Genomic DNA, 13,898 nt, shown 5'->3' on the forward strand with positions numbered 1-13,898 from the left:
ATGTTGAAGCTGACCTCAAATAAGAAATCCAATTTGGTTTTCTAATATTAATGGGCTTTCATTCAAACTTCAGGCTCTTAAGCGGATCTTTTCAGAGGTCCAAATCAAAAATGCTAAAATACAAGTAACTTTATTCAGAGATTTATTAAAGACTTAAGCAAGAAAAGGAACAAGGGCGATGCATTTGGAAGTTTGGGGCCACTTCTGGATGTAAGTTTACACGGGTATAAATGTATAATATACTACAATGAGACCGATCTCAGGGACCTATTTGAAAATGTCATATTTCAAGGGGCTACTCCATTTCAAGGCTAGTCTTTTGACGTATCACCACTCAATCAATTAGGTTGTTTTTTTTCCCCCAGTACTCTAATTCCAGCCTAGTCTTTTAAACTGAAAAATGGAACACCAGTAAAAGTTAAGAAAAATCATAAGATACCAACACCGAGGCCATTGAATTGATTCCATTTCCACCTAAACCCATAAAAATAGGACAAAAGACAAATAATTTGCAGAAGAGATCTTAAAATCTTACATTTAAATCCAGACTTTCACAGCAAAAAAATAAGCAGAGAAAAAAAAAACCCATGAAAGTAAACCACCACAAAGAAAAACAAATTGACAAAAAAAAAGTTGGGCAAATCTTTGTAGAATCATCACCTTTGTGAAACTTACAAAAACTAGTGCTAAAGTTTGTTTTTTCCCCCAAAAACTAGTCCCTCTTCACTTCTCCAAATTCTTATAGGCGGATAATTTCCACCATTCACACTATTGAACAATCTTATATAATTGCGCAGACTGACAAAAGAAAACATAGGCACACACACACACCCACCCACCCCCACCCCTCCATGGTTCAATATATCATGTTACCTCAAGAGTATTTAAGAAACATCCCTGTTTTGGCTGAGAGACCAAACCTAAACATTGAATGATTTGAAAATATTTCAAATTGTCTCGGAATGTTTGGGATTATATTGGACTGTTTCAATCAATGATAGTCGCAAATTTTCTCCTGACCAAACATGTGCCTGCACTTGCAAACTACGCATATACAGGACCTGGACTACCCCCATCGCTGGCCTGAATTTTTTTAATATTTTTTTTTAGTTCCCAAACAGTTATATTAACCAGTTTTTAGCATCACAATAGGAAAAGGAAAATAAACAAAAACCTATAATCAAGTCTGTTTAAGCTGCAGTCTAACAAATCTTAATGCATAGGCAGTTCAAAACAATCAAGATTGCAAATCAATTTATTTTTTTTTATAAGTATAATAAATTAATGAAGGGGAAAGATACAAGGAGGCCGAGGAGGCCTCGCAAAGAACTACAAAAGAAAAAAAGCTAAGAAGTCAATGATTACATAAAGCGTTCCATCTAAAAAGAAAGTCATCGAAAGTAACTCCCGTAAAATCTATATTCTGTTTAGACCACAAAAACAATAAGCCTAAAATCTCCAAGAATCTACCGTGAGAGCTTCTCATTTTGTTATTGAACACCCTGTTATTTCTTTCATTCCACACCCCCCAAGCAATAGCTGAGGGAAGAATATTCCACACCCCCCAAGAATAAATTGCAAATCAATTTATTTGCCTTCTATATTAAAATACCCTTCTGCATTTGGGACAGACCCAAGTGGTCCGGACCAAGATCCAAATTTATGTATGCCGAATCAGATCCATGTTACACAATCCCATCTGATCCGTATCCTGAAGCCTGGCCTTGACCCAACCAACAAGAAAATTTGGCTTCATTTATCTCAGGATAACATTCAATTTTAACTCGGGATACTATGTACAATTAAGGATGCAACTCATCCTTTGTTAGATTTGAAAGCAAGTTAAACCATATTTAGTTGTTCTCTATATGACCCAAAATAGATCCAAGATCAAAGATCTGACCCAATAAAAAATGGTTATGAATTGGCTCTGATCTCAGGTCTGATTCACTCCATTTCATCTCCCACCATGCACTACGTAAACTTACCAGAAAACAAGAAAAAGATAGAACACACACATAGTTTGGACTTCTGAAAATATGTTTTATACAAATATATTCTCCATGCCAAAATTTACGTGCAGGTTTATATGAAGTGTATCACCAAAGCATGTAATTAATCAAACTAGTGCAGATATTAAAATAGTAAAACCATATCAAAAATGTATAACAAGACCACGAGATTGAAATACATCAACCAATAGGTCTAGACACAGCTCCTCAAAGTTATATCATTTTACAGGAAGCCTGGTGATACAGAAGCTAGAGTAACAACTCTGAGTTTGCTGCACCAGAGCTCGTAATTATAGAAGAATTCCAGAATTGTTCCTTATGTACACATTCTTTTTTCATGTTTTGGGATATACGCTAGGATTGTACCTTCGACCTCAATGCAAGAAAGAGAGCATCATCCAATTGATGTATGAGTTAAATGCATCTGGTTTTGCTTCTCACCAATACTATACGGTGCTGATGTCAACTCGGCTTTTATGAAGCTGAAAGGCTGGAGTGATCCAGCTCCCACAGCTGCACTGGATACCTGCCCAGTTGAAGTTACCCAAGCGAGCATCACAATGAGCACAATCCAGCTTCCCTTGCAGTGCTCCTCCTTCAACTGATTGAAAAGGGGGGAAAGATTATCAATAATGCACAAATCCTACAGGTTAATGCTCTTACAAAAGATTAGACGGAGTCATCATTCCACTAATTGGGACCAATCCAGGAGATCACATAGGCTTAAGAATGATGGGAAGATCATAAATCAAGGATATCCAAATTATAGACAAGACTTCTAGGCTGCATGGGAAATCTTTCTAGAGTGGGTAGACAAATCATAATGAGAAGTTCATTCAAATGGGCTTTAGACCCATAGCCCAGTTGGTTCGACACAGTGCAAAGCAACTTTGAGGTTGTGGGCTCTAGTCCTGCTTACCAACCAAAAACAAGAGAAAGTCATTCAATTGAACTGATTTTTAGTCTAGGAGATCACGTGTGTCAAGCCTACCGAATGGAGGGTTCAGAGAACCTGACTACTGTTGTTGGGCACCATCTGTACCACTCCCATTACTATAGAACTGGAAGTGGAGCAAAAGGCATGACCCAATCATATTGACATGTATGTTCCACAAGAAAATCAAAGGTTGACGATTCGTATCTCTCCTCTTTCAGAAGGAACAGTAGAATAATGAAATAAATAAAATCAAGATATGAAAGGACCTCAAGTAGAATTTTCAGTTCTTATACATGCAACCACACAAATTCAGAGAGAGGGATTTTTTATACCAAAAAAAAAATGGACTGTTTTTATTGTTTGTACCTGTAGTCATCCACCGAAGGGGCTCAACAAAGATAGAAGAGCACTCATCTTCATCAGACCTGTTAAAACGGTGGCCACTTTTCCACTTTTTCCTATCAAAGGATGTCTCGCCTTCCCCAGGTGTGTGTTCCACAACATTATCTTGCAACGCAACAACTCTCCTGCACTTTTTGCAGCGGTAGGCAGGAGTTGGTTTAGCTCCTCCATTTGGAGCTGTTGCACTAGGGGAAGAGACAGCTTCTGTGGGCAAACCAGGATCAACCCCAAATTTGGAACTGTCTATGCAGTCCCCTCTGTTATATGAATCACCTGCAATCATGGGGAATCTGTCTTATATGGAACCTCTCAAAGCAAGGATTTTATCCTTGGAAGAATTTCAAGGATAACTAGAGATTTAATAATGTAAAAGTAAAATAAAAAATATTAACATGCTTTACTAAATAGCATACCAGTAGAGAGAGAGAATAACTGCATATCCTGTCGGAGTCATACAAGAGTGCACACACAAGGCATTTTGTGACCTACCATTCAATGGATCCAGGAAACATTCTAGGAGAAAATCACCCCAGAAAAGATCCATAACTGTACAACGTATAAATGTTTCTTGTGCAGTTAACCATCCTTTTCTCTCACTCCACAACGATACAATAATTTAGATGGTAAGGTTGATCTAGTCTATGATGTTTCTTGATGGAGATCCTAAAACTATTACATGGAATGCGCTGGGATTGGAAAGCCTGGACCATGGATGCGGGTCCTTCCCTGATGCATTGGGGTAAACTTTTTAACATTGTTAGATTTGTCAATTTAAAAAGAAGGGGTAGTAGAGTTACTAGAAGTATGAGGGATATGGACTTTGTGAAGAGATGGGAGCTGATTGACTAGCCCCTTAAAGATGCATGTTCATATCTTAGTTACCAGAAGCAGAAAAAAAGAAGAAGATAAAAGATAAAAAAGATAGAACATGTTTGGAGATATAGGATGGAAAGGGTGAGCATGTAGAGGAACTTTATAGATGGTAAATTTGGGCGTCTGAAATGGGCGCAAGGAAGGTTAAAGATAGAACAGTATTATACTTATGATATCAGTTAAATAAGAGAGACCTCAAAAACTAAAATGTGTGTGTAAAATAACAGCACATCTTTACTATTATAATGAGAGAAGACAGTAAAAATGGTTGGACACCAAATTTTGGATCCCACAAATGCCCCCACCTTTATATTTAAGCTTAATATAATTAAGGTCATTTTGGTTATAAAAAAACAAGAAAACTGCAGCGCACATCCTTAGAAGCACGTTGGTTAGGTTTCAAAATTACAAAAATATCTATTTTATAATATGTAATATTAAAAAACCATTTAATCAATGTTTTAAATTACAGATGAGCCCCTTGGATACATGTGTGTTTGCACAAGCCACCTTCTAGTCAATGGTAATAAATGTCCAGTTTACCCAACAAAAAGGGCTTGGACACAACTCAATTGATTGACGCATTGCAAAGGAACTTTGAAGTAAGAGGGAGAGAGAGAGAGAATTGCAAAGGAACTTTTAGGTAGAGAGAGAGAGAGAGCCCACCCAATACTTTTAGGCGAAATCGCTTATATATGGAGCTTGCAGGATCAATTTTGAAACCCATATCTTCAAACATTTGTAACTGCATCGGAAAAGAATAATACAAAACAAACTCAGGCATGAGGTGCTGTAAAGTAAATCATAGAATCACTTTTGAATGCTGCCTAGTAAATAAGTTAATACAGCATTCCATTACATCACCTGCTCTAGAAAACCATCATTGGGGCAAACAAACTCACAACTTTGCTTTAAAGATTCAAGCGCATCTGCAGGAACATGTAGGAAAAAAGACAGGAAAAAGATAAATGATGAAACCAGATGAAAGATGATTAATATCTTGAATCTCATCACTAAGAGAAAATTAAAAAAACAAACAAAAGCATGCACCAAAGTATACAAAAGGGATTTGTCTGAACCTTCTTGCGACAGTTTTTCAGTTCTCATAAGATATGCAGTAATGATAGCCGCACTGCAACAAACACAAGAAGGGAGTAAACCATGGTATTTATGAAGTAGGAACTGAAAAAGCATACAGCATGAAGGCACATTATGGTAAGTTCCACAACATTAACTTTCAACACCACATCAACACAAATTCAGTTGTACTTTCTCTCCATATTTTTACACTTTCAACATTCTATAAACATTTTCTACATTCGTCTATGGTGGCCACACTTGCACATAAAGATAAGTTGAGGATGATTTTTAAAGATCATCATCTTCGACATAAGCCCGAAGAAGATGTTCCACGATACTCCTATTCCCATTTTATTCCAATCCTGTCAAAATGGATTACAATTTAAAATATTCTAAGACACCCATTTCATCATAACTTTCAATCCATTTTGTTTCAAATTTGACTGATCTTTTGTGAGGATGATAGCCTTTACGTTGATGAGGTCCTGATAAAAAGAAGTCATGAACTCAAATTGATGTGGGCCATGTCAATCCATATAAAATTAATCAAGACGAAGTGAGAATATAATTTACATATGAATAAGCTTTGCTCCTTTTGTTCAACTGAAACAGACCATACCTACAAATAAATTAGGTAAAGCCATCCAATAAAAAAAGGGAATTCTAGTAATACCCCCTACGAAACTATCAATATTAGGTTTACCTCCCTTGACCGAAAGTCAATGCCCTTTTTTGTTGATGAATTAAGGTAAAATTTGGATTTTGTTCAATTTTTTATTTAGTAATTTAAGTTTGTGAAGGGTATTTTGAATAAATACACCCTGACACCCTCCCCCACCCCCAATATCCATATTGCTCATAAGTGTTCGTGAACTTGAATTAGCCAATTCCCTCAACAGAAGAAAAAAAAAACAATAGCCATGGTTAGTCAAAGTCAAAACAAGAGATAGCATGGAAATATCCAAGGCTAGCAACACAATGATTTTAGTGTTTATGTCCCTTTTAAGACAGAAATGCCAAAAAGGGATATAAAGTAGAAACACCAACAAAAGGTGTGAGATGCCATAAGAATTTACTCCTTGCAAAAGTTACCAAACTCCATCAAGAAAGTTCGTAGGAGTACTATAAGATTATTTAAAAATTATTTCAAGTAGGTTCAGTTCTCGGTTTGGTTCGATTTTTTACAATGTCTGAACTGAACCGAATCACCCAGTTCTTCATATTTTTAACCTATAACCAAACTGAGAATCAGTGCAAACCGGACCAAACCAGCCCAAAACTCATGGTTTGGTTCAGTTTGAACCAGATTAAGTTTCACCCCTAATCAAAACGTGATTTTCAGCCCTGATCAGAAGTTCGAACAATGATGGCGCAATAGATGTCGGAGTTGTTGCTAAAGATGCAAAGGTCGCAAATCAGGATCCATCCTTACGACAACAACATGGTACAACATTGCTTAATCTTATAAACAATCTCGTAAACAACATCAACCCTAACTTGTACTGATGCATGGACTTACAACTTGTATGTTAAAGACAAGGTAATAAACTCTAACGTCAATAAAATTTTAATTGTACTTGTACCAAAAGTCTGAGAATCAATATCAAACAAGAATTGCATCTAGTAGAAGTATGAGTTTTATCTTCCTCTAACAAGAGGATGAATTACCTTTGTAAATAGGCACGAGAATCACATCGAACTCAAAGGCTTCAAGTGCTAGCTTGCAAGGTGAATATGATTAGCACATTGGTTTGTTTCCCTCTACTAGTGTTCAAAACAAACGTCTTGGAAAGATGTTTTTAGTTGGTTGATCCTCCAGACAAGTGGTGTATATCTCCATGGAGAGCATAACATTTAGTATAGCTATATTTTAGTCCAATAGTAATAATGTGGGGGGAGTTTTAGAAGGTCCGAAGGTGCGTACAGGGGTGGAGCTAGTAAGGAGCTGGTGGGGGCAATTGCCCCCACAGAACTTTGAAACACCCCTATATTTTCAACTAATTACATGCTCTAGTTGTCCCCACTCCCCCACCTCTCTCCCCATTTGCCCCCACACCAGCACCTCCCTCTAATTCTCCCCTCCCCCCCTTCAATTTTTTGTTGATGACATTGCCTCTTTGACCGGGCCTTTTCATATACTAATTGGAAATGACCTAAATATCATTTTTCTTCAACTTCTAACCAAAAACCTTTTAATATCTCCCTAAAACCATTCATCTTCAAATTCTTCAACTATACAACTAACCATAATTTGCCCCCATTACAAGAAAATCCTAGCTCCGCCCCTGGGTGTATAAGTGAACAAATCAGAGTTGGAGATTTTCTTATTTGAGGCTCAATCAGATGATAAGTACAAGGTTTAGCTATTTCATTTGATTTTTTTCAGTTTTTCCCCTTAGGTGGATAAGCTAGAGTTTGGCAACACACAAACCAAATAATTTAGTGAAGTTCATTTTTCATGTGTTTGATTAATTTTTTTTTCCATGCAAAACAGATTTCCACCCTCATCCAAAAATCTAGCGAAGGTTGGATTTCATTTTCCCACCTATACACATGGACAACTAACCAAGCATGCGTTTTGATAAGATGGTTGACCTAATAGCTAACAGAGTAGTTAAAGTAATATAGTGGTTGGTTTGTTGAAGTAGATAACCTAAGCGAGGCATGCATACTGAGAGGATTACATCATTCTGTCACATAAATATGTGAGGGGGGTAGACTTGGTAAGATGCCATCACGTATCAGCTACTATGAACATGATATTGACCTAGCATTTCATGATACATCTGGGTATTCCATGTTCTATAAATGGGGGATTGGTTGAAAGCAAAGGTATCACCCCTATACCCTATCGGATTTTACACTCATTTAATCATCAAAGTATTTTTGCAGGTCATGTATCACATATTAAATATTTTGTTTGCAGAATCTATTCAAAATGCCCACAAACCCAAACTTCCTTCAACCTAACCATGATGTACACATGGTACACTTGTAGAAAGGGCCAAGACTACGGACTACCATTTGATAATCCTACTCTACCATTCTTAATCATCATTATAGGCTACTTCCGGGACCATTTCACAATATTTCAACCATACAACAAATAAAATGATTACAATAACATGATCGGATCAGTTTATTCTTAGCGTATCTCTATTTTATTTTTTTAATGAATGATTCATTTATTTATCAAACATATTTTTTTTTATGACAGATAGATTTTGATGAATTTTACAAGTGACAAAAGTGAATAAAATAAACATCTTGCTTTCGAATTCAATAACCACTTAAAAGGGGTAAAATTGAAAAACCTTACCATATTAAATTGGAGCCAAAAATAAAAAATAAAAATCATACCTTCTTGATACACCTGCGAAGCAATGAACTAAAATCGAACCCTCTTTTCTACTCTCATCAATGAAATCCAAACAAACATCCAAATAATCCAATAAATTCTCACTCTCCATATCCCTCAATGGAACTGCCATTCTCACCAGCTTCAAATCCTTTCCAGCAAATTCAACCAAACACAATATCTTCTCTGTCGATTCGGACTTATTCGAACTATCACCACCATCATCTTCAGATCCTTCAAACAAAACTTTTCGTATTTCTTTCGTTGGGATCGAAATACCAGAACGCCATTCAGAGAAGAAAGATATCGATGCAGAGCTCAGGAGAGAGAGAATATGTGTGATTTCTGTGCTCCCGTTTTGGAGAATCTCTGCTGCGTCACTGATGTTGCCAATGAAGAGACGATCGCGGACCAGATACGGCATGATTAGGTCAGTTTTCTCTGACCTAGGGTTTTTTTTACGGAAAAAAAAAAAAAACTACCTTAGAACTGGTTTTTCTAGAAAATTACTCGAAAACTGAACTTCTTCTTAAACTGAATTAAAATATAATTTCTAAAAATGGGAGAAAATCTAACCTGAAAACTGATTTTTCGCGGTAAAACGAAGCTCTCTTCTCTGTATTTCTGTTTCTGTTTGTCTTGCTCACCTTCTTCAGTGGCTCATCTTAACTTAATATATAGTACATCGCACGTGCAAGTAACTGCTATAGCTACTAGCTATAACACGCGTGTGGAATTTACTGTAAAATGGATCCTTCCACGTGTCAAAGATAAACGTGGCATTTTGGAAAAGAATCTAGGACCCAATGATCCACCAATTCAGTTGCACCACGTGTATGACACTCTAGACGTACCTGATCTTGATGACGTGGCAGATTGACAAGTGTAGCGCAGCTATGGTCGATACTCCTTCGCGAACATTAGCTCTACTTAAATAAATCTTCTTCACATTCTAATTGTTAGAAATCTCGAATTATTTATTTTGAGCTTAGTGGGCCCACTAAAACATTTTCTTGGATCCTGATTATTTGCAACGTGGATTGTACATGGGTAAGTGGGCATCAAACATGATGAACCTCACATGCAGCATATACTCGTAATCTTTCAACCACTCTCGAATTATCGTATAATATATCGCGATAAATAAAGGTAGGCGCGAGTTTAATTTATCTTTGATACAAAGTTTTGATTTCGAGACGAATGATATAAAATAGATCAACAGTGTACGTTTGTCTTTAAACTTGTCTCATAGATTCATTAAATGGAAACAACATCTTACGATAAATTGAATTAATCGAGATAAAAAAAAAAGAGAATATCGCTATCCAAGCGTTAATTGTCGTGCCACACTGCTTTTGTCGTGCAGTGTGAACGTGTCAGTGTGAACATTAGTCGAATATTCGTTTGTCCGTTTCAAAAGGCAGTTACAATAGGACACAAGTAGTCTAAATCAAACCATCTCTAATGAAAATCATCCTCTACGATGATGCCACTTGTTTGTTGTGCCAAAAACAGTTAAAGGCACCGAAAGCTTTTCATACTCCATAGGCTCCATAGGTACCTTGCATTGGACCACAGCTCACCACCCCTTAACTCTCATGAATTTTTTTATTTTAAAATTTTTTTTTAACAGAGAGTTACTATTGCCACACCAAATTCCTATATAAATCAATAAAAATTGGTGTGGCAATAGCAACTCTCTTTATTTATATATATCCGGATTTTTGTGAAATTAGAGAATAACCCAGTTTTCAAATTTGATGAAAAAATCCCTCAACCCTAACTTTCATGAAAGAATCACATAAAATAGTAAATGCATGAATCAAATCTCAAATTTTCTGTCTCATCGTTCATGGATGATATCGAGCATGTATAACCTCATTATATTGAATGATATAGTTTTGCGAGATTTGTTTACGAGAAATGAAAAGAAAATAATAAGAAGAGGAAACACACGTATTTCGATTTTTTATGTCTGATATCAGTAACGAATGACATCGAGATGATTTGTCCGAGTCATCTTAATCTTGAACCATTTTCAAAAGAGTCATGATAATCTGATTCAAAAAAAAAACTTACTCAATTTGTACGTGTTTGACGTGACAAGTGCACTAAACCATAGATCTTTTTCTTCAGGATACACAAATAAAAAGATCTACGGTTCTATGCACTTGCCACATCAATTGTGTACAAACTGTTTATATTTAGCGAGTTATGTTATCTTTTCAAAACTATCCCGAAATACCCTTATCTTAGGCACTCTTTTGTCAACAAACCAAGGTTTTTTTTTTTTTCTTCTTAGAATAAACTTATCTAATAAGATATCTTTGACTTTTTCCCATAAATTATTTTAACTTCTTGTCGAAAATCTAGGATTTTTCCCTTCTAAAAATTTGTGGTCTTCAACCTTCCCATAACTCTTCATCTTGTAGTAGGGATTAGAACAGTTGGACAAGAAAGAAATGGGACACACTCATTTTTGGACTTTTACGAACTCAAACAACAATTGAGGTTTAACATCAAATATACAACAAAGATGAGCAATTACCATCATTGAACATCAAATTCTTGCCTCATCTTGATCGTCTCGACAATAAGTTCAACTTCAAATACATCTGAGTTTAGATTTTTTTCAACATTCAAATCAGTCAAGATTTGCAATTGCCAAGATTGCCTAAGTTCATCTTTACCCCAAACATTCTTGAATTGTCGATCATGTTTCTCGATTGACCTAGATCGAAGGATGAAAACATCTTCCTTCTTGAGTTTATAATCCCCACACCCAAGTGGTTTGGATATTTTTTTTGCGTATCTCCATACAACCAAAGTTGGTTTGTGATTATGCTTGAGGTACACTAAATACCTATCCTACTAATTTCCCAAGTCTATGTGCTTCATTCCATTTGCTATTACTCCATTTGTTAAAAGAAAAAAAATTAAAAAAAAAAAAAAAAAAAAAAAAACTTCATCATTTTTGGGTTTGATATTGCCCAAAGCCCCCTTAACTAAAAAAAGCCTCCGAGTATTTTATGATCGAGTTCATTGTGGTCCGCAAAGACCATTTTCAATTTTAAGGCATGATACAAGTAATTGCGAATGATTGATGCCATATTTTGGGGTGGGTTAAAATTTGATAGGTTTTGATCTAGCCAAAAAATCGATCGTGGCCCAATCGAGGCCCATTAAAGTGAAGTAGATGGAAAAGTAAAGTGGATTTTAATGGTTAACTTCTTTATCAACAAGTACTTGGCTATAGGTGACTCTTCATCAAAGAATTACTTTTGGAAGCGATTGATTTTAGCAAACTCACGGTGATCTTAGATCTGATAGTGGTTATCCAATCCCATCAATTATGATTTCTAATATTTTGTGTATAAACCCTTACGAGTCGAACATTTGATGGTATTTTTTTTATTCAAAAGCTTTGCATCTTTGTCCACTCTTATTAATTAGCAAGTTTGTCAAATATAAATCCATTTTTCTATTAAAAAAATGTTAATGAAATATGTTTAGTTTTAAAAAAGATATTGTTAAATTTAGTTTAAATATGATTATACTTTTAAAAGCATCTTTCTAGACTACTAATTTTGATCATCGTTCACACGTTTCAATCAATCAACATATAATATCGTGTGGGGTTACATTGATGAGACCTAATGAATGGAAAATAGATATTCTTGCCGTGCTCACGAAAGATGCCTCAAGAAGCTCAAAGCTTCACGCGAATAACGTAAAACACTTCATTATCAAAATCGACTCTTCATTTTTAATATTCAAAATACTTGTTTTCTCTATTATGATTTTAAATAGAGAGCTTTCACCTTAATACTAGAGTTAAAAATATTTGTAGTTAAGAAAGGAATGAATTATCTTTTAGTCAAAGAGTAAAAACCTAATTAATCATACATTTTGGCAAGGGGAAAACCATAAACCTGACATCGCCAATTTTGCGTGATGGTATTCCTAAATTACTCTTTTAAAAAGAATAATGCTAAAGTAAATTCCTACTATGACTTGTAATGATCCGAAATATATCCGATGTTCGATCCAATAAAAAAAATGAAAATTTGGGTTCGGCTTGAAATCTTAGATCCGATATAATTTTGGATCAAATTTGGATGTACCCCAATCAGATCTGAATATATTTAATATATTTTTTTAACTTAATTTTATATAAATATATATAGATAACATGTTTTATTCTTCTTGGTTTCCCTCCATATTTGTAGTTGAAAAGTGAATTTTTTTAAAACAAATTTAAACATTGATAATTTGAAAATAAGACATGCATTCAAATCGGTTTTGGATTCGGTTCATATATTCATTAATCTGATCGAATTGGATATATGTTTAAAAAATTCGGATCGGCATTGGAGTGGTACTGACCTAGTACCAATCTATCGCCAACCCTACTTCCTACAAGACTGCATTCAACACTGAGATGACGTAGAGGTGTGCTCAAAATCATAAATAGTCTCCTTGAGATAGGAGTGAAACATCTATAGTTTTGAACACACCTCGATGTTAGCTCAATGTCGAAAGCCTTGTCCTACGCAATCACTTTAGCATTGTTATTTAAAAAAATAAAAATAATGTAACTAAAGTTGTGTCAACAACATTCACCCTTCTCTTATTGAAATAGGAAAGATTTAAGAGATTGTGTTAGATTTTTCAAATATCTATTAATGTAATTTAAGGATATTTTTGTAATTTAAAAATTAGTTAATGTGAATTTGCATCAACAACTCATCCTTCTCTCATTATTATAATAAAGACTTAAGAGATTATTTGAAAAAAAATTAAATACATATAATCTAGTTTTATAACATTTTATGTCATTTAATGTAATATAAGAGGGTTTTTGTAATTAAAAAAAAAAACTAATCTTATTTTCTTAATAGATACTCACCCTTCTCTCATTATACTAGTAAAGATAACCAAAAAAGTTTTATTTATTATTATTATGTTTTTTTTTTTTTTGCATTAAAATTTCAAAAAAAAAAAAAAAAAAGTGAGTCTTCATTTACCTAAAACATCTCTCTATGTTATAACCTCCTCCCCCCCACCCCTCTTTTCTTTTAGTTATTTCTTGCTAGCTAAAATTTAAATTACCCAAAAACATGAACAAAAAGGCAGTCCATGCAAATTGATTCTAGCATGTATGATAGAAGCAACCTTATTTATGCACCTTAAATTTTAAATCTTAAGGTCACAGCTGAAATTAACTATATTAATT

At 34.9% G+C, this 13,898-nt stretch overlaps 1 protein-coding gene across 1 annotated transcript; it reads right to left on the minus strand.

Annotated features, from left to right (window-relative positions):
* Positions 1-2,115: 2,115 nt before the first annotated feature.
* LOC147397009 (dual specificity protein phosphatase-like protein) lies at positions 2,116-9,385 on the minus strand. Its single transcript, XM_086452381.1, has 7 exons — positions 9,239-9,385; positions 8,665-9,108; positions 5,304-5,356; positions 5,089-5,153; positions 4,891-4,969; positions 3,316-3,624; positions 2,116-2,613 (listed from the first exon to the last, which is right to left on the minus strand). The coding sequence occupies exons 2-7, from the start codon at positions 9,084-9,086 to the stop codon at positions 2,459-2,461; spliced, it is 1,083 nt and encodes a 360-aa protein (XP_086308507.1). The 5' UTR covers positions 9,087-9,108; positions 9,239-9,385; the 3' UTR covers positions 2,116-2,458.
* Between the last annotated feature and the right edge of the window lie 4,513 nt (positions 9,386-13,898).

The sequence above is a fragment of the Akebia trifoliata genome, chromosome 8, assembly GCF_017979445.1.
Source record: "Akebia trifoliata isolate Shusen 1 chromosome 8, ASM1797944v1, whole genome shotgun sequence".
NCBI classification, from domain to species: Eukaryota; Viridiplantae; Streptophyta; class Magnoliopsida; order Ranunculales; family Lardizabalaceae; genus Akebia; species Akebia trifoliata.